Source organism: Manis pentadactyla, chromosome 10, assembly GCF_030020395.1.
Source record: "Manis pentadactyla isolate mManPen7 chromosome 10, mManPen7.hap1, whole genome shotgun sequence".
Taxonomy (NCBI): domain Eukaryota; kingdom Metazoa; phylum Chordata; class Mammalia; order Pholidota; family Manidae; genus Manis; species Manis pentadactyla.
Window position 1 is genome coordinate 15,129,059 of NC_080028.1, and position 18,838 is coordinate 15,147,896.

At 48.9% G+C, this 18,838-nt stretch overlaps 1 protein-coding gene across 2 annotated transcripts in view; it reads right to left on the bottom strand.

Moving 5' to 3' along the window:
- The window catches only part of RFX4 (regulatory factor X4), a 142,451-nt gene extending 124,615 nt beyond the window's left edge, over positions 1-17,836 (bottom strand). For both annotated transcript variants that reach the window (XM_036891502.2, XM_036891501.2), the window contains exon 1: positions 17,396-17,836. In XM_036891502.2, the coding sequence (XP_036747397.2) occupies positions 17,396-17,438 (43 nt within the window). In that variant the 5' untranslated portion in view covers positions 17,439-17,836. The remainder of the gene's footprint in view (positions 1-17,395) is intronic.
- Between the last annotated feature and the right edge of the window lie 1,002 nt (positions 17,837-18,838).

Below are 18,838 nucleotides of genomic sequence, written 5' to 3' on the forward strand. Positions count from 1 at the left end.
GTTTGAGAGGCAGAGACCACACTCATGTCACTTATATTACAATATATTGTTATAATTCAATTTTATTACTAGCTGTTGTTAATCTCTTACCGTGCTTAGTCTATAAACTGAACTTCATCATAGGTAGGTATGTATAGGAAAAAACAGTATATATAGGGTTCGGTACTGTCCAAGGGCTAGGCATCCACTGGGGGGTCTTGGCATATATCCCCTGTAGAAATGGGGGATCATTGAAGTTGTATCAACTGTTTACAGCGTACCGTGTGTACCCCACTAAGCTACCCCGTGAGGGCAGAGTAGTGAACTGTTCAGACACCATTTCTGCCTTCATGGAAGAGTAGAGTTCGGTGTGGGAGTCAGCCAGTAAATCATCCCACAAGCAGATATGTAATTTCCAAGAGAGTCACGGAGAGGGAAACAAGGAAGGTCTGACCTGATCTGTGAGAGTCAGGGAGGCTTCTTGGAGGAAGGAGCCTGTCGTGACTAAAGAGGAGGAAGGTGTGACGCTACAAGTCCAGGTAAAGAGAGAGGAGGTAGCGCTCCTGGCGAAGGAGCCACACGTGCACAGGCCCAAAGCTGGCAGAAGAATGACACAGTCAAGAAATTGATAAGAAGCCTGAGTGGGAATGCGCACATTCATTCAGGTGTTAATTCAGCAGGTGTTTATTGCGACTGTCCTGTTTGACTATGACTCCGTGGGATGCTGTGGGGCGAGCGCACATAAAAGCCCTGCCTCTGTGCTCAGGGCTGGGTTACCGAGTCGGGATTGTATTCATAGGTGGTTGGGAGCCTCTGAACTTTTGGATAGAGTGTGGCATGAGCAGAACAGGTCTGTGGAGCTCCATCTGATGCTGCTAAGGGAGAGAAGGAGTCCATGCCACTTATCATCCAAATCTGGACACTTTTGAGATTGAAAAGCTGCATTATTAAGAATTTTGCCAGGACCCCATGTGTAAACAAGGATGATCCTAGGCACAGTAAGAATTAACGGTTCCCTTCAGTAGGAGGCCACTGCAAGAGTCTAAGTCTTAGAGCTTGAACTAGGAGCAGTGCAGTGAGATGAGAAACAGTAAGAACTCTGCCTTCTTTCTAGCTAACTTTATTTGCTCCTCTAGCCAATCCATGCGACCGGTGTCCCCCGTCCCCGTGTCCCTTCCTCATCTGCTGGGGTCTCAGTCACAGAATGACGCAGGTGAGTCCGAGGTGACGCTGATGACATCTCCTGGAAAGTGGCAAGCATCCTGCCACATAGCTCAGCCCTGAGCACCAGTTTTATGCTCCAACAGTAAGCATTTCCACAATTATCTCTTTTAGTAATATTCCCCCGGTAATGTGAGAAGTGAGTCACGTTACTGTCCCAAATACAGCTGGGCAAGTTACACTTTCCTCGGATGTGTGGCCAGGGCACAGAGGAGTGTGAATGGCTTGGTGCACAGTTTTCCCTGCACCCCGGGCCTCAGGACATGGCCTCTGGGTCATTGTTGTCCCTGTAGCTGATTGGTGCTCATTTCCGATAGGCTCAAGGGTGCTTAAATGCCCTCCACACTGAAACGCCAGCCCATTTATTATCTGCTTCAACACCCTATGCCCTCGGCCTGTCTTTCTGCAAAGAACAGGACAAGGATTTGCTTCCTCCTTCAGTTTCTCGATTTATCCCCAGTGATGGGATTCTCAGTCCATAACTCCACTCACTCACAGTGCAAGACATGTCAGAAGGCACACACAGCAGTTTGCCTCTTTTTACTTTTCTTCTTCTTTTGCTTAAAAATCTGAGCAGAGTTTTCTTCACTTCTCAATTCTAATATATCCTTTTAAAAAATAATCTCCCCCAGCTCCCATTTTATGTGTACATCCACATCAGTCAAATGAGCACATCTGTTTCATAAGGCTATTGTGAGACCCAGATTATGATGATGATGCTAGATGAAAGTTTCTGATAAAGGCTAATGGGCTAACTAAATGCAAGGGGATACTATTTCTATTATCATGCAGCACTGTTCTTTAAACACCCTTGCAGTCTCAAATGCCCAAACCACTCACTCTTTTTGTTTCTAGTTACCTCTCCAGATTTCTAAAGTGTGCCCAGTGGCTGTTCTGCCTGTCCATTCATACCCTGGGGACTCTTTCCCATAGGTCTGGAAACTAGCAACTGCCAGTGGCGAAACCAACCTAACTCCCAGCCACAGTGAGCAAGTCCCTCCCATTGGGTAGGGAGACACCAACAGAGGGAGAAGTGAGAAGATCTACTTCTAAGCTTTGCAGTCTCGCTAGTTCTGTGAACTTGACCAGGCACTTTAAGTTTTCTGAGCCTCAGTTTCCCCTTCTGCTATAGTTACAATAACTACCATTTTCCGAGCCTCTATTTTGTACCAAACACTGTGCTAAACTGTTTATATACTAATTCTTGTAATCACGTCATATGTTGGTAGTATTATCCCATTTTATAGATGGGGCAAGCAAGGCCCAGAGAGAAAGAAAGGCCTAGAGGAGAGAAAATGAGAACTCTGCCCTCTCTTTGGCTAACTGTATTCACTCCCCTAGCCAATCCATGTGGCCAGTGTCCCCAAGTCTCCTCCTCATCAGATGGGTTTCAACCACAGCATAGTGCAGGTGAGTGCAACATGGTACTAATGATAGCTCTGGGACGTCGGCCTCCCAAGACAGGCATCATCATCTTCACCAGCGCCATCATCACAGCAATGATTTGCCCAAGATTGCACAGCCAGTAAGCAGCTGAGTCAGGATTTGAACCTGCCTCTAACCTAACCATTAATGTGTATTCTAATACCCGTAGTTATACATGCCTTAAAGTCTCACTATGGATACTAGGAGGTGTCTAACATAATGCCAAACACACAACAGGTACTCAGTAATATTACTGTCCTTTCTCACTTTAGGAAAACTCAACAGATAAAACCATAAAGTAGGCAAAGAGATTAAGGGCCATTACCTGCAATATACAAGAATTAACGAGGTAACCCCAAAGGGACACCAATGCCAGTAGTTCAAAGACCACGACAGTCCCTGGAATCTAGAAAAAATTAAAGCTAAGGTGTTCAGTGCCATCTCCTGTCGAAGATTAATTCAATGCAAAATGTCTGCTTTGAAAATATCCCTGGGAACACCAGAGTTAATGTACATAACTGCACAAACAGGCTGTAAAAATGTCATTTCCCCTTGACTTTTGGGGAGAACATAGCTACTAATACCTAATGTCAGCAGACTTTTTGTTTCTGTCACTATTATTAAATACAAATATTTATTACAACATCTACAATATTTTTAAACATAAACATCTGATTTTTTTTAAATTATTGGAGGTTATTGGAGTAAGGCCGCTCGCTGTGCACAGCATATGATAGATATAATTTGATTCTTGACATTACTACCTGTTGTAGGTTTTTTTCCCCTCTTCTGCATTTCTTCTCACCCCCTCTGCTAGGGGATGTGGATTCTCCCTAAAACCTCAGCAGCCAGGCACTTCAGGCTGCAGGACCCCAAACAGACTTCAAACCAGCCTGAACTTTGGAGATAATCATCAAAACATCCTTCACTTAGGCAAAACACATTCTTTTCCTAGGCTAATCTATCATGGAAATTATATTTTTTAAATGTTGACAAGAGACATATATTCACCCACAACCCCGCTCCTCCAACACGTGAATTGCTTATCCTTTTTCTGTGTTGCTTCCCCATATCGTGTCCATATGTGCACATATGTGGACTATAACCCCTGTGAACATACAATTTTGATTCCTTTTCCTCTTGACATTCTATCATGCAGATTTCTCCTATGTTGCTACAGTCTTTGTGTTTATCATTGAATAAGATGCCCAGTGTTCCACTGAGCTAATGTTTGTATGTTTTATAATATTTTAATGAACAACTTGGTGCATATCATTTTCTCTCTCTTTTGAACCATTTCCTGAGAATCACCCAGGAGAAGGAAAAGTCAGCACAAGGGCTTAATAACTAGCTACACATGAATGGTCTGAGTTCCAGCTTCAGCACTTACTAGTTGAATGACTTCAGGTCAAGTCTCTAAACTTCAATGTCCCCTTGTGTAAAACCTGGATGATGATAATCTGCTCACTTCATCTTAGCAGTGTGACATTTCAGTGAACAAGTGCATGGAAAGCACTTAGTATTGTGTGGGCACAGAGCAAGTTCTAGATACATGGAATTGCTCTCATTCCTAAGTACCTGCTTATAATAAAGGCATTTATCATTTATTTTTGTTTCATGACAGTGTAGTAGTTAAGGACCCAGACCATGGATTCAAGTCTGATCTCCTGGCTATATGACCTGGGTGAGTGACTCAACCTCCTCAGGCCTCAATTTTTTTATCTGCAAAATGGGGGTGTTAACAGCAGCACCTCACAGAGTTTCCATGAGGATTAAGTGCCTAAGGCACAGAGTGCTTACATGATAAGCACTGTGTAAGTCTTTATTGCAGTGTTTATACCATGCCCACCCCCAAGTCATCTCTCTCGAGTCCCTTCCAGTTATCACTCTCTCTGTTTGAGTCTTGGATCTCTTCGTGTGGTGAAAAGAATGTGGCCTTGGAAGCCAGAAGGACACTAATATTAATCCTCCCTCACAAGTAGCTAAGTGAGCTCTGCAACTGTCAGAAAATTACCTAACCCCATGGGCCTCAATTTCCTTCCTATAAAAAAAAAAATCTACCCCATGAAGCTATTATGAGGATTAAGAGAAGTAATATAAGCTCCTTAAGAGATGACTGTACCTTATTCACTCACTATTCTCTGCACTTAGGAAGGTGCTTGGCACGGAAGAGCAGATCGGTGAGGAGAGGAGGCAAAGTTAGTGGGGAGGGAAGAAAAGAACTAAATTAGTGAAATGCCGACACGGTGCTTGACACTTAGCAGGGGCTCAAAAGACTGTCAGTTCATCTGCAGTTAATTTATCAAGTACTTTTTGCATGGCACCTTGAGCCAAGTTTCCTAAAAACCAAGCAAAGAGATGTAGCATTTATGCATAGTATGAAGGATAGATTGAGTTATATCTTAAATATTTATTGAGCACTGACTTGTGCAAAACACTCTAATAGATTGCTTTGCACTGTGCTAAGCATAGATAATGACAGATGTGGAAATCTCGAGGAAAAGGAGGCAGTGTCAAGTACACACGTCAAATGAGATTGGCAAGTCTGTGTGCTTTAGACCCATGTGGATAAGTTAGCAGTCAGAACTCCATGCAGAAGGAGACCCAGCTCCTCCTTACAAAGACATGGTTTTGACTGGGGTGGAAATGGCCTAGTTTAAAGAAAGCAGGATAGGTTTCCATGTCATAAAAAGCCTCAGTCTGGATAGTCTCTTCCTGTACGAACCAACACATGTCAGTGAATCCCACCAAGCAGCAGTTCCACTAAGTATAAAATGGAAGTGAACTTGTGAGCTCACAAGTTTATGAGGTCATGTATGGAGAACACACAACACAGGGAAGTGTTGTACAAAATTTTGTTTTCTTCTCTTATGTGGTCTTTGTGGGGAAGGATGTGGGGAAAAGGCGGGTCTTGGAATCTACTAGGAGAACATAAGGAGAAACTCTGTGCTGGCCCCTTACATGCATTACTTCTTTTAATCCTCACAATACCCTATAAGGTGGGTACTATGCATGGCCCAACTTCACTGAAAAGCAACCTGAGGCTCAGAGAGGTTACATAATTTGCTAAGTTCATTTATCTCACCCATGGCAAAGCCAGTTCTCACCAAACCTTTGGGATTCCAGAGACAGAGCTGTTAATGATTGTGCCAGTGATTAGCAAACTCCCTATTAATGACTGTATTAGTGATTGCAAATTGTACCATGGTATGCAAACGGAAGGTACTGTTTTCTTAACACTAAGGTTTTTAGTCTGAACCTATTATAAGGAAAATCGTGTCTGTAAGCAAATAGATATGAAGCCCTTGATGATGTGTGGAAGATGTCAACTTTGCCAAAGTAACTGGCAGGTGGGCGATACCTGCACAGACATGGTGCCAGCTTGAATTCAGGAGTTCTGAGGATGGCTGGAGCTGAAAGGCACGCACTGCATGAAGGCACGCCGCCCACAGAAAGGAGCACCCGCGGGTGTCCTCAAGTCAGCAGCCTGCTGCCGAAGTCACATCAAAGTGCCCGTGGCGGTCAGACACCCACTGACACCTGTGACAGGGAGCTCCAAAGAACTGCAGTGTGAGCTGCTGTCTCCTGCCAGGAGCAGGGATGGCTCGACCTCCTTACTCCTACACAGTAAGGAGGTGAGTTAGAATGGACATCTCTAGATGGAGTCTGCCTTCCTTCCCAGGTTTTAGGAGGCAAGGAGGCAACCTGGCTTTGAAATCAGAATAATCTGTGTTCAAAACCTGGTCTGACACTAACCGTCACCTGGCCTGGACAAGTTAACTGGACTCTCTGAATCTTGGTTTCCTCATCTGCAAAACGGGGATGATAATACCATAGGTTTGGTATGAGAATTAAATGAGGTTGACATGAATGAGCATGTAGCACAGTGCCTGGAAAAGATTATAAAATTTTATCAATCTGATACCCAATTTCAAAAAGAGGGCCACTTTATTAAAAAAGTAGTAATTTTCAAAATCACTCATTAAGTCAGCCTCTTGTCAAATACTAAAATGATCTCACTGTGACTGCCTCCTCCCCTCCCACCCTCCCTCCATCTCTTTTTCTTTCCCTCTTTCTCTCCTTGCTTCCTCCCTCCCTCCTTCCTTCATTCTTTCCTTCTCAAAAATGATCTCTGTATCAGTATATAATTTCCAGTTACTATCTACCATCATACAACTTTGGTGGTTCCTGTTTTTAAAAAAAGTACCTCTCAATACCAAGGGAAACGGAACCAAACACAAACCCATAGAGAATTCTCTCTTTTGGCTCCTCATCTCCTGGATCCCCCTGGACCCCTGTGGACCCCTCTGCCCATCACTGCTGCCAAGCTGTGCTCTGGGGGAACTGCACACCCCATGCCTGGTGCCAACGGGCCAGGTCTGGACGGGCAGCTCTCCCCGTCCCAGGGCTTCCCAGCTGTGCCCTGTGAGGTAACCCAGAGGAAACACCAATGAAGCAGAGAAATAATTCATTTTTCAAATCACAGCAAAGTTTTCAAACTTTAAAACAGAGCCTTGACTAGAAGAAAAACTGTTTTTTTCTAAAAGCCTGGCATTTCTGAAAAGGTTCCCTACCCAAACCACAGCCATCTCAAAAACTCTGCCCACTGAGTTGAAAATAAAAGTTTGAGGAGACCAAAGCCTGTCTTACAACAGCTCAATGTTTTAGAAATCTTCTTTGCAATGCTTCAAGTTTGAATGTCTTAAAGGAGGGCCTCACGCCCTCTGGAATCTTTCTTCCTTATAAACGCCCAGGGTTTTCTCAGCCAATGTTATTTGCTTTCTGTGATATCAAACAATGTTTTATGGAGAAACTATTTTGCTTTTCTGACAGAAGTCATCAAGTAAAAGGAATATAATTCCTTGAAATTGAAATCTTGGGCTTTTTAGTAGTCATATTAGAATGATACAAAGTTAGTTGATTCTCTTTTCGGTGGTGCAAAAACCTATTACAGAAGCACCGTAATTCTTCCTCCCCCTGGATTTATTATCAGTAGTGGAACTGAACACCAAAAAAACCCCAAACATATGGCGAAATGTTTAATCAATTAATGCCATCACAAATAGGTTTGAGTGTATGCCTTGGGCCCAATTCTGGAACTTTATAAAATCCTAATAACTTCAATAGGAACTTAATCTTACCCATGAGCTTTTAGAATCAGCACACAAATGATAAATACATTATAGGTGTGAACACCCCAAATTCAGACAAATCATTCCGAAAAAGAGGATGTGGAATTCAAAAAATCACTCATGTACATTTCTCAAAAATTCTAAATTGTATAATTGTAAAATTCAAAGAAACACTTCCTTCTTCAAAAGCCAAATATTAGCTTTAGCAGCAGTCACAAGATTCAAAACAAACACATTAACATGATTTTCTTCACAAAACACAATTGTCTCTCAAAAATTAGATGCTGGCAGTATAATTAGCAATCACTAATCACGTGGTTGCATTTAGATGATTCAAATGGCTGCAAAATCTACTTAAAGAGTAGCTCACTTGTGTTGACTGATAATGCATTTTCTCCAACAGGATGGATTCAGGGGATCAATGCTTATGAAGTAGTAGTTCTCCACCCTGATTACATAAAAATCTGCTATATTCATCAAGCTCACTTAGGCTGCATCTAAATAATGCTGTCTTTTAGCACAACTGGGTAGTCAGAAAACACACAGGACACTAAATGCTAACGAACCTTCACTGGGTTGCAGCCTTTCAAAGGCTTTATTATCCCTTTAAATTAAAACAGTCACAACAATACAGACCCAACATGTCCAGGTTCACCTGTCTACTAATAATTATCACTTGCTCAGAGGCAGAGTATGCTGTTGGTGTCTTATTGAGGATTCGCTGACCACAAAAGTGGAAACTATGTACATATTTTAAAGTAACGCTGCTCTGAAGATCAGATCAGATGCCACAGACCACAAAATCTATTAGCACAGGTCAATCCAGTGTTAGTTGCCTCACTTCGGATCATACTCAACTGAACACATAATGGTTGGATTTCACTCCTTTCTGCTTTCTCTCTCTCTGTCTTAATGAAAAGCTGTTAACATTTCCAACACTCAAAAACCACAATGTAGGCAAAAACCAAACAGCAAAACAGAAACAGAACAAATGAACATTTTCTCCCCCTATTAAAAAAAAAACAAACGCAAGAAAGACTAGAGAACTAAACTCCTCCCCCACATCCTGCTGAAACCAGTTCTGGAGAACGGCCCATTTGAAGCTGAGTTTTCCATTTCCTGAAAAATCAAGTGAAAAATGGCTCAGCCTTTAAAACAGTGATGCCTACAAGTATAAAGAGGGACAGGGATGAAGAATGTGGACCATCACATTCCAGCACTGGCAGGACATCAGGATTTTGGGGGGGCCTCCATCAGAGGTGTGCACATATGTCTTGAGAGCTCCACGGAACGCTCTTCTGGCATTTAAATCTCAGTCAACAGGTGTTGACCTACAAAGACATTTTCCACTGCCTTTAACAAATTGGAAAGCGCAAGGATGAAATCAAGGTAAAAGGTAGAGAAGTGAAAGTGAAATTAATCCCTCAGTCTAACCCCCTAAGAAAACAATGATTTAACTTGATATTAGAACTGAGGCTATGACTACATAGTGCAGAACACACCTTAGATATGCTCCAACAGTGTAAATTTTTATCAGGATCTTAACCATTTTCCCAACTAGACACCTAGGATTGGGCATAGGAAGACCAGATAATTATTTTTAATAGTAAGATCTGCCATTTACTGAGCAGTGTCAAGGAGCCAGGCTTAACTTGACATGCACAATCCCATTATAGTCTCTAAATAACCCTCGAAGGTAAGAAGTGGATTCTTTCACAAAGAAGGAAATTGAGGCTTTAGGGAAGTTAGGTCATTTGTCCTGGGTCACACACCTAGAAAGTGACTGAGCTGGGATTGAAACTTTGGTCTTCCTGCCAGTAAAGTTCATGCTCTCATTGCATCACACCACACTCACCTGAAGTCACATGTTAACACACACCTGCGAATGACTTCCAGCTACCTAAAGGCTACATGTATTTCTCTCATGACTTAATGGCTTCCACCTCATTAGTTTATTCTTACTGGAGTATGTCTGTGTGGGAACACGAATGAAGCCTCGACATTCTCAGAGATGAAGCAAATGTTAACTAAACTTCAAATGACTCCCAGAGAAGACTGGGAAAAGTACATCTCACATTTGCAGGAAAGAGATGAATGCTTTATGTCCCTGTATTTGCCAACAATAATTAAAATTTTGTCTTTACAGTTTAAAGAACTATCCTCACACTTCAGTGTAAGGAGGGAAGAGCAAATCCTCCTCTTCCTCTAGAATGATGTATGTTTTATTGGACATCCTGCCACAGTTTTCTCCCACACTAAAGCAAAAAGAAGAGAAAGTCAGCATAGCCTTGTGACTAAGAGTGTGGATCACTTATAGATTAGGCCACCTAGCCCCTTCATATATACCCTTTCTCTGCCTCACTTTCTCATTGCATAAAAAGGAGTGGATAATAATAGTTCCTGTAACATATATTTTTAAATACAACCAATAATGCATTTAAAGTGCTTAGTACATGCCTGGCAGATGAGAGGCATTTAATCAATATTAACTTTAAAAGTACAGATACTTGGATTCTGCCTCAGGAAAGTTAGGCAATAATAACTGAGATCAATCTTGCTTCCCATGCAATCAAGGTACATTTTACCAGCCCAGCTTCTAGAGCTCAGAAACTCATTGAACCCTTTGGCTTTTAGCTTTGATTTTTGTCTTTAGCCTGTTGCTTTCCCCCACTTAAACTGTGAATAACAACAATTCCTTCTTCATAGGGTAGTCATGAGCATTACAGAGATAACGCATTTAAATAAAAATGATTAGCAAAGTGAACACATACAGTAAGTATTGAATATACATTATCTATTACCACTTTCACAACTTGTACAACATCCCTATCAGATGGTTGCATCAGTTACATAAGGAAACTGAGGTTCAGCAATATTAAGCTTCCAGACCAAAGGCACACAGCTTTGTGTGGCAGAAAGGCACCCTATGAGAGAGTAACCTTCCCATCACTATGCTTTCTCCTCATTACTCCGGAGAGTGGTTTTTCCTTCATGTGCTTATCACTCACTGGTATTACCTATTTTTTTGTGTTTACTTGTTTGTCTAAGAATTTTTGCTCCAGAGGAGCAGAGAGAGCATTTTTGTTAAGCCCAGCATCTATCTAGCAGGGTGCCACGCACACAGGAGACACATGGCATTCTTGAGTGATGGAATGAATGAAGCTAAAATCTGCCCAAAATCTATACTCAGCCTCTTGATTCACTGCGATTCATGTCCTATCATGCCATCATTGAAAATCTTCTTCAAATGCAGAGTCACACGGCTCCTTCCAAGTGTTTCCTCTGGGGCCCAAACATGAACACATTCGGTGATTCTCCACTCACATCCATGTTTCCCTTCTCACCAAGTGGGATTCAAATCCACCTCAAGGCCAGAGTCATAACCACACTAGAACCCTAGCAGCGCCCAGATGAAGGGGGCTCAGGAGGGGGGGTTTGGTGAGGGAATGGGCTTTCTCCATCTGGCCCCCAGTCTAGCTCTGCTGCGTACAAGTTGTGACCTCAGGCAAGTTCCAGACCCTCCTTCTCCTAAAAAGGGGCAATGCAGAAGATGCAGAAGTCTGGTACGGAACGTGTGAACAAGTGCCTATTCCCAGGCTGACACGTGGAGGGTATTCAGCAGGAGAAGCATCCTTTCCTCCAGGCTCCAAGAGGACTCTATTTTTATGTCCCTGGAAGCTCCCACCATTCTCAATGCTCTGCACCTTCCCTCGTCAAATACATTCTAAAGTCCTTGGCTGCAGGCACTGCGGCCTTGTTCACCCCCAGGGTCTCCCACAACAGGTGCTCGGGGAGTGAGGCTGAACAAAACCTCTGATAAATTCACCCAAATTATATATATATATTTAACTCTTATCTGAAACTTCCCAACTAGTCTGAATTTGAGTTCATTCTCTCTCCCCTAACCTTAATAAAACTGCAAAGATATCTCACACAGAGTGGAAGGGGTAAAAACATCATCAAGTATTTCTCCTGTATTTCCCATCCCGCAGAGCCATGCAGCTCTGGAGGGAAGAGCCGGGAAAAAGACCACGTGGCCAGTGGAGCACGTAGGGTGGGCCCTCGGGGGCCTTCTGGCATTCCAACTTGTGATGTCACCATTCTATACCTTCTCGGCCTTCTTGGCCAAGACACCATGGCAAACAAACATACTAATTTGACTTTGAATCACTATCTTATAATGTTGGAAATGGAAGAGAAACCCTGTTCCTGATGCAGGTCACAGCAATGCCTCTCTCGTGGAGCACTTGGGAGGATCAGTAACCAAGAAAAGCCACTTCGTAAACAAAGATCGGAGCAGATTTCACATATATGCCAAGCATCCACGGACGTAGGCATGTAACTGAGTAGTAGAAGTTTAGATAAACCATAGTGATCTTTAGGTCCAACCTGTTCATTTACAGATGAGGCAACCGAGTCTCAGGGAGGAGGGAAGGGCTCCCCTGCTCAAATTATCATCAGGAGGGGTAGCTGGGTGTGCGAAGAGCCTCATCTCTTTCTAAAAGCTTGAGCAAGGGAAGATAGAGTCTGGTTTTCCTCTGATGGAAACATTTTACCACAATGGCCATTTTGTATTCCTTTCCAATATACGTGAGGGTCTATGATGCCGGCTTCATCAGCTAGCGGCATTTCAGTGTTTCTTAAAGTGACACTGGGCACAGCCCCATAAAATCAAGTGTCTTAAGGAATGCACTTCAGGTGTAACAGAGAGAGGAAATGATAGGCCTTTCAAAAGTGGTTGTCAGAGGTTCTTCATGACTCTTAAAATCCTAAGTGTCTCATAAAAGTGTTTTAATATGTTGTTAGTTTTGGGAGAGATTTACTAACTGTGCAGGGGATGACAGCAGTTCAGATAGTGGTAACCAGCTCACATACGCTTCCCGATTCTATAGTAAAGAGAATGCCAGACTGCGAGATCAGCTTTCATTTACAGGGAATGAAAATTAATTTTGGAAAGGCTGTAAGATTTGCCTAAAGTAACATTAGAAGTGGCTGAGTCAGAATTTTAACTCAGAGCTTTTCCCACCGTAGAAAGGAGAAAAAAATCAAATGGGATCTCCTTTCCACCCTCCCTCCAAACCCCTCTGATTTCTGATGAGGCATCTCCTTCTCTTCCCCTTCCCGCCTTATCCTATCCCCTCACCTTTTTTGATAGGGTTTGACAAGGGCGAGAGGAGTGAAATTCATCCTGGATCACCCACGGGTGGGGAGGGAAGAAAAGCTAGAGCCCTTCATGTTGGTGAGCCTGTGGCTCATGGGGTAGGCGGGCGCACTGCCCAGCTGGCGCCTAGCTTTGAGATGGGAAGAGAAGCTGGAAGAGAAGCTGGGGAGGTGTAGTGGGGTGGGTGGGTGCAGGGGTTGCCTCAGGTGGGTTGAGTTAAGGTGTAGCTACTGCAGAGAAATTAGGAGACCTCCGCTCCTCTGGGAAGCCGGACGGTCCAGCTCCCACACAGCGGGGAGCTCCCGTGCAGACGCCTCTCTCCTCCTCGCACTCGGCCCTTTGTGGTTGGCCTCTGCCTCTGGCTCTCTCTCATGCCCTCCGGTCCCCCACCCCCCTCAAGTCACCCCAACTGCACTCATAATATTTTGCTTTGCGCCGGGTCTGTTTTCCACCACCAACTTCCAGCAGTCTCCATGGCGACGCGCTGGGGAGGGGGGCAGGCGCCACTATGGAAATCCCAGGGCCTAGCCGCGGGGCCGCCCTGGCAAACTTTTCCGGGTCTCCGGATGCTGCAGGCCGACGGGAAAGCGGACTGTCCCCGGCCTCCGCGCGGAGTCGCGTGTGGGGCAGCCCGGGCCCGGCCTGTGCGCCGCGTCCACGCCGGCAAGGGTTGCAGCCAGCGGGCCTGGGGACCCCGGGACCACGCGGCTCCCGCTTGACCCTGCTGCCAAACCCAGACGCCGGCGCTTGGCAGGTGTTGAGAGTGGGGGCGTGCATGCCCCTCCTCGGCCACACACACACACACACACACACACATACACACACACACACACACACACGTACGTCCCGGGAGGAAAAAGCATTCTGATTTGGGCGCAGGAGCAAAGCTCAGGCCCTCGGCCCTTCGCTGCTCCGACCCCGCAAGACTAGGTCCCCGGGCCGGAGAAGGCGGCTCCCGGCCTGAGGCCGCGCCTGGGAGAGGATGGCGGAGACCCAGGCCTCTTTCCCACCCGGCAGCTCTCGGCCGTGGGCCCTGCGCGAAGGTTACTAGACGTCCCCACCTGGGGGCCCAAGGAGCCAGATCGGGCCTTGCGCTGAGCCAGGGCCTGTAGACCAGCATGCCTTCCAGCCGTACGGGCTCGGGGTGCTCAAATCCCGCTCCAGGGTACTTTGGCCTCCCCAGCTCGATTCTGGAGATCTGGACAGAAAGTGGTTAGAGGCGTAAGCTTCCAGTCCGGACTCGGCAAGCGCGCCTCTCTAACGTTCCATCCCGTTTTACGAGAAACAACCCTTCTGTTACGTAGGCGACCAACCCCGCCCTGGCCCGCTCCGCACTTCTCCGTGGCCTAAAATTCTACCCACTTTTCTACCTCGTTCTCGAATTCCGCGGTTCCCAGAGTAACTGAGCAACGCTCGCCCGGGCAGGACAGCCCGGATTGGACTCACAAAGCCACGAACACGTAGCCGCCGCTGGCGGCCCCTGCGGCTGGAGTGGGCCACGCGGGGCACTGCTCGCTTTTGCGCGGCGTCGGCCTGGGGCGCGGGTCGGGAGACACGCGCCCCCGCCCCACCTGCAAAGCACGCACCCGCGGGGCTGCGCGTCGACGGCCCCACGAGCGCGCCTGCGGCCTTCGCGGTCGCGCCCGAGCTCCGCGGCTCGGTGGGGCTCTCGGGAGAGGGGCCCTGCTTTGTCCGGCTCCGCGGAGGGCAGGTTGAAGGCCCAAGAGGCGTGCGCCGGTGCCCCGGCCTCCCTCGACGGGCCATTGTCTTAGCCCCACACTTGTTCAGTATTTTGGGAAAACTCGAGGAATATATTACCGGCTCGGTGCGCGGAACAAAGGGGCGCGTTTCCGCAGGTCAGGCTGAAGTGGCCCCAAGGCAGACCACTAGAGCCCCGGCCCCTGCAAAACCGCTCTTCGGACCCGAGGCACTTTGCGGGGATTTTCCTTTTAAGAGTAGGACGGGCTCGCCGGCCTCTGATCCCGGACGCTCCCGACTTTGCCCCAGCCCTTGCTGGGAAGCGGTTGTCCCAGCCCTTTCGGAATGAATAATAAAATGATATTCGTGGTTCTGGTCTGGCGCAATCTTCTGTAAAGGCAGAATCGAACGGCTCCTAGGAGCGTTAGTCTCAGCACGCCTGGGAGAAAGGACCTTTACATAACAAGGGAAACTCGGAGAAAAGCTAATTGGATTAAGTTCTCTGGAAGGGAGGTGAGGGGAGGCTCCTGGACCGGACCGCGCCGAGCGGCACTTCCCTTGTCGCTGGTTTTGCACGCCCTAGTGAAATGTCACCTGGTGCGCTTCGTGTCATTTCTGAACGCTGCCATTTCCCGCAAGTTTTCTTTTGAGTTCAGGATAGCGGTTTAGGGATGTCTCGGAATTACGAAAAGGGGAGAGTTGCAGATGGTGAAAGATGTCGATTTCAGAACGTGTTTAGGGATGTCTGTAGTTGAGGTGAAAGTGACCAGCTGCCTCCACGACCACCAGCTACATCGAAGACCAAAAGCAGACCATTTCCACAGCCACACAGCTCACCCCAGATCGCAGAGACGCTCCACTCGTGAGAAGGGGGCGGCTAAAACCCCCAGCTGGGCCATGGCCGGTGTGAAGTGTGGGGAGACCCCGAGTCCTGCGAGGGCCCCTTGCATATATTTGGCGGCAAAAAGCGCAGACAAGTGTTTAATTTTGTTCAAGGATATATTCGGGGGTGGGGTGCCCAGGTGGTACGAGGTAGCACAAGAATTTGACATACAAACATGGAGGGAGAGGCTCTTTACCCTCACTGGTAAAGACAGCCAGCGGAGTAGACCCCAGCTGCCAGGCGCGCGGCAGGCGCCGCTTCCCCTTGCCTTCGGGTACCTACACAGTAAGGAGAGCTGCGGGGCTCAGCCCTTCCTCACGCCCAGGGGTCCACACCCACTCAGGGGGGCTCAGTGTGAGAGGGAGTTGGTTCTTGGGATCAGAGAGACAACAACCCTGGAAAACCGAAGATTCCCCCTAGCCAGAGAGAATGGGTGTCCCGGCCACCAGAGCCTCGGCAAAATCCTGGAGGGGCTGGAAATCTTTCCGCCGGGACCGAAGACAGACTATCTGGGGCGAAGCCCGGACGACCGTACTCCCACCCCACATCCATCTCCAGTCCGCTTCAGGGTGGATGTGGGGAAACATTCTTGTGATGTATGTGCATTTGCTCAGAGAAGGGAAGCGTGTGTGTTAGCGATGGCAGAGGCTGGAAGGCACTTGTTGCTCCGCGCAGCAGCGGATGCTGGTAGGCATCCTCCCAAGATCGCGCCAGGCTGCTGCCTGGGCCCAGGCTGCTCTCACCGCCCTACTTCTGCCTCTCCCCAACCCCGCCTCCCAGAGAAGCCCGAGGCTGCAGCCGAACCGGGATAGAGGAGGACTGGTTGGGAAGAAAACGAACTTCCAGAGAACTTCTTCATCTGGAAGGGACAAAGGGGGCATAACTCAGATCTACAAGTTTGGCGGCTCTTCAAAGGTGTTAGACGTGGAAGGTGGCAAAGGTTCTTCTGGGGAAAGAACGGAGACACCAGGCTTTTTTGATGTAAGAGATTTCTTGGCTTTCTTCCTCGGGTGTTACGGACCAACGCGACCCCAACACCTGACGCCCACAACCAACAGCCCTCAAAATGTTGAGCGATGTGCAGACCCTGTCACCAGGCCTCGCCTGCCGCGGTGCATCCTGCCCACCCTCCAGCAGTTACAGCTCCGGAGCCGAGCGCCTCGTCGGGTGCCCTTTCCCGGCAGGGGGTTACACCCCGCCTCGGACAGCCCGGGGCTCCCACCTCCCGACCGGGCGCGGATTTCCCAGGACCACCGGGTTGGCTGCCGCCACTCCCTCCAGCTGCGCGTCTCCACCAGTCGGAGCTTCGGTCCCCACCTCCCAGGCACTGCGCGGAGCGGTTGCCCTCCCCGCCTCTGGGGAGTTCCGCTCGGCTTCCTGGCTCTAGCCACCAGGCCCCAAGCGCACCGCTATTCGGGGGCCCCCAAACCCGGGGGAGGAGCCGGGCCCGGGAAGGGGCGGTCGGCTCGCAAAGTTTCTGCTAGTGGCACCTCGAGCTCGCTGCGAGCCAGAGAATCTTTACGTAACTTTGTATCCAGGGCAAGTGAAAGCGCGCTCCTCATCGCGCGCGCGCGCGCGCGCGCACACACACACACAATCACACGCTTACACACGCTCACACGCACTTCCACGCATCCACTTACACACATCGCACATCGTGCGGGATTGAAAACTTCTGCACGCTCTCCACTGTTTCCTGGCGTTTCCACTGTCGAGTTGTCCCTTTCGCAACTTTTTGCAACTTAAGACCAAACCGGGAGGGGGGGGGCACGAGAGGAGAGGGAAAGGAGTGGGGCCCACTCGTGGCCTCGGGGGAGACTTCCCAGGTTCTGTGCTCCCCTTCTCCATTTCTTTCCCTCCCAAATGTCTCCCCCAACCCCCACCATTAGGACTAACCTGTGGAATCCATGTCGGGTTCCTCCAGTAACCCACAGTGCATGCTCTTCCCATGGACAGCACGGGCGCCCCCCAAAAGTCCTGATGTTTGGGAATCCCCCGTGCCAGAGATGCCCAGCGAGAAGGGGAGTAAGGAGGGGAGAAAGCGAGAGGGCAGCGGAGGGTGCAAGGGCGAGAGAATAAAGGAGGAAAGGAAAGAAAGAAAGAGAAAAGAAGAGAGAAAGAAGAGAGAGCGAGAGGGGAGAGCGCGCGGAGAAGGGGGAGACAGAGCGAGCGACCGAGCGAGGGGACCCTCGGTAATCCAGCCGGGCAAAGCCAAACCCGTCAAAATGTTTGCGGATGTTTCATGGGAAAAAGCATCATTTTATAGGAGCCCCGATGGGAGCAATGTCATTGATAGGCCAGCCGGCCTGATGAATGGCCGCTCGTCAGATGGGGCCGTGGCGAGGCGCACTGTGAAGCCCATTGTGGGCCTGTTTTGAATAAGAAAAGCCGCCTCCGAAAAGGGGGGCTCGGAGCGACGCAATCCCAGCCCTCCGACTTCCCCCTTCTATTATAGCATTAGCAACGTTTTTCTTATTTAAAGTTCCAGAGGCCTTCTCCAGCCCTCGCCCGGCGCTCATTACAGGCGAAATCAAAATTGGCTTAGATGCGGCCCCCCTCCCTCCCCCCCTCCCCCGCCGGATCGAGCCCGGCGCGGCGCGGTTTGGCTGGGTGGGGGGCTCGGGAGAGCCGGGGGCGCCGCCTCCGCAGCCACGAGTGGGCCCCGCGCCCTTCGCTCTCCTCTCGCGCCCCCCTCCCGGGTTGGTCCTGGGTCAGATCTTGAGCGGGGGCCCCGGGAATGCGGGAGGAGGGGCGCCTTGGTCCCCTTCCACGCGGGTCCGCGGACACGAGCGGGGTAGAGGAGCGGGGGGAGGGGAACCCGGCCCCCAGACCGCACCCCCAGGCTGGGCTGAGGCTGGGCGGGGCCGACCCGTCTCCTCCAGAACTTTCTCCGTCTTGCTCTGGTTCCCTCTCCTTCGTGTCTCACGCCTCTCCCCGTCTCTCCCTCTCGGCCTGTCTCCCTCTGTCCCCCACTCTGTCCCCTCGTCTCGTCCTTGCTCCCTTTCTCCGGTGTCCAGCCCCTGCCCCCACGTCTTTGTCTCTTCCCGGGACTCTGCCCCTCCGTCTCTATCCCCCTCGGTCCCTCCGACACCCCCTCCCCGCCTCTTCCCGTAAACTCTGTCGGTCGGTCTGTGTCTCAGCCCCTCCGCCTCCCCCCGCCCCCCAGCCAGCCGCGGAGTTTGTGAGAAGCCCCGGCATCCAAGCGGGGACGCGTTTTTCCCAGGGACCCCTCCTCGGCCGAGTTTAAAGTGCAGAAAGGGGGGGCGACAAGCTGGGGGGCTGGAAGTGGAAGTGGGGGGGGCCGGCTGCGCCTCCGCGGGCCCCGATAAAGTGGCCGTT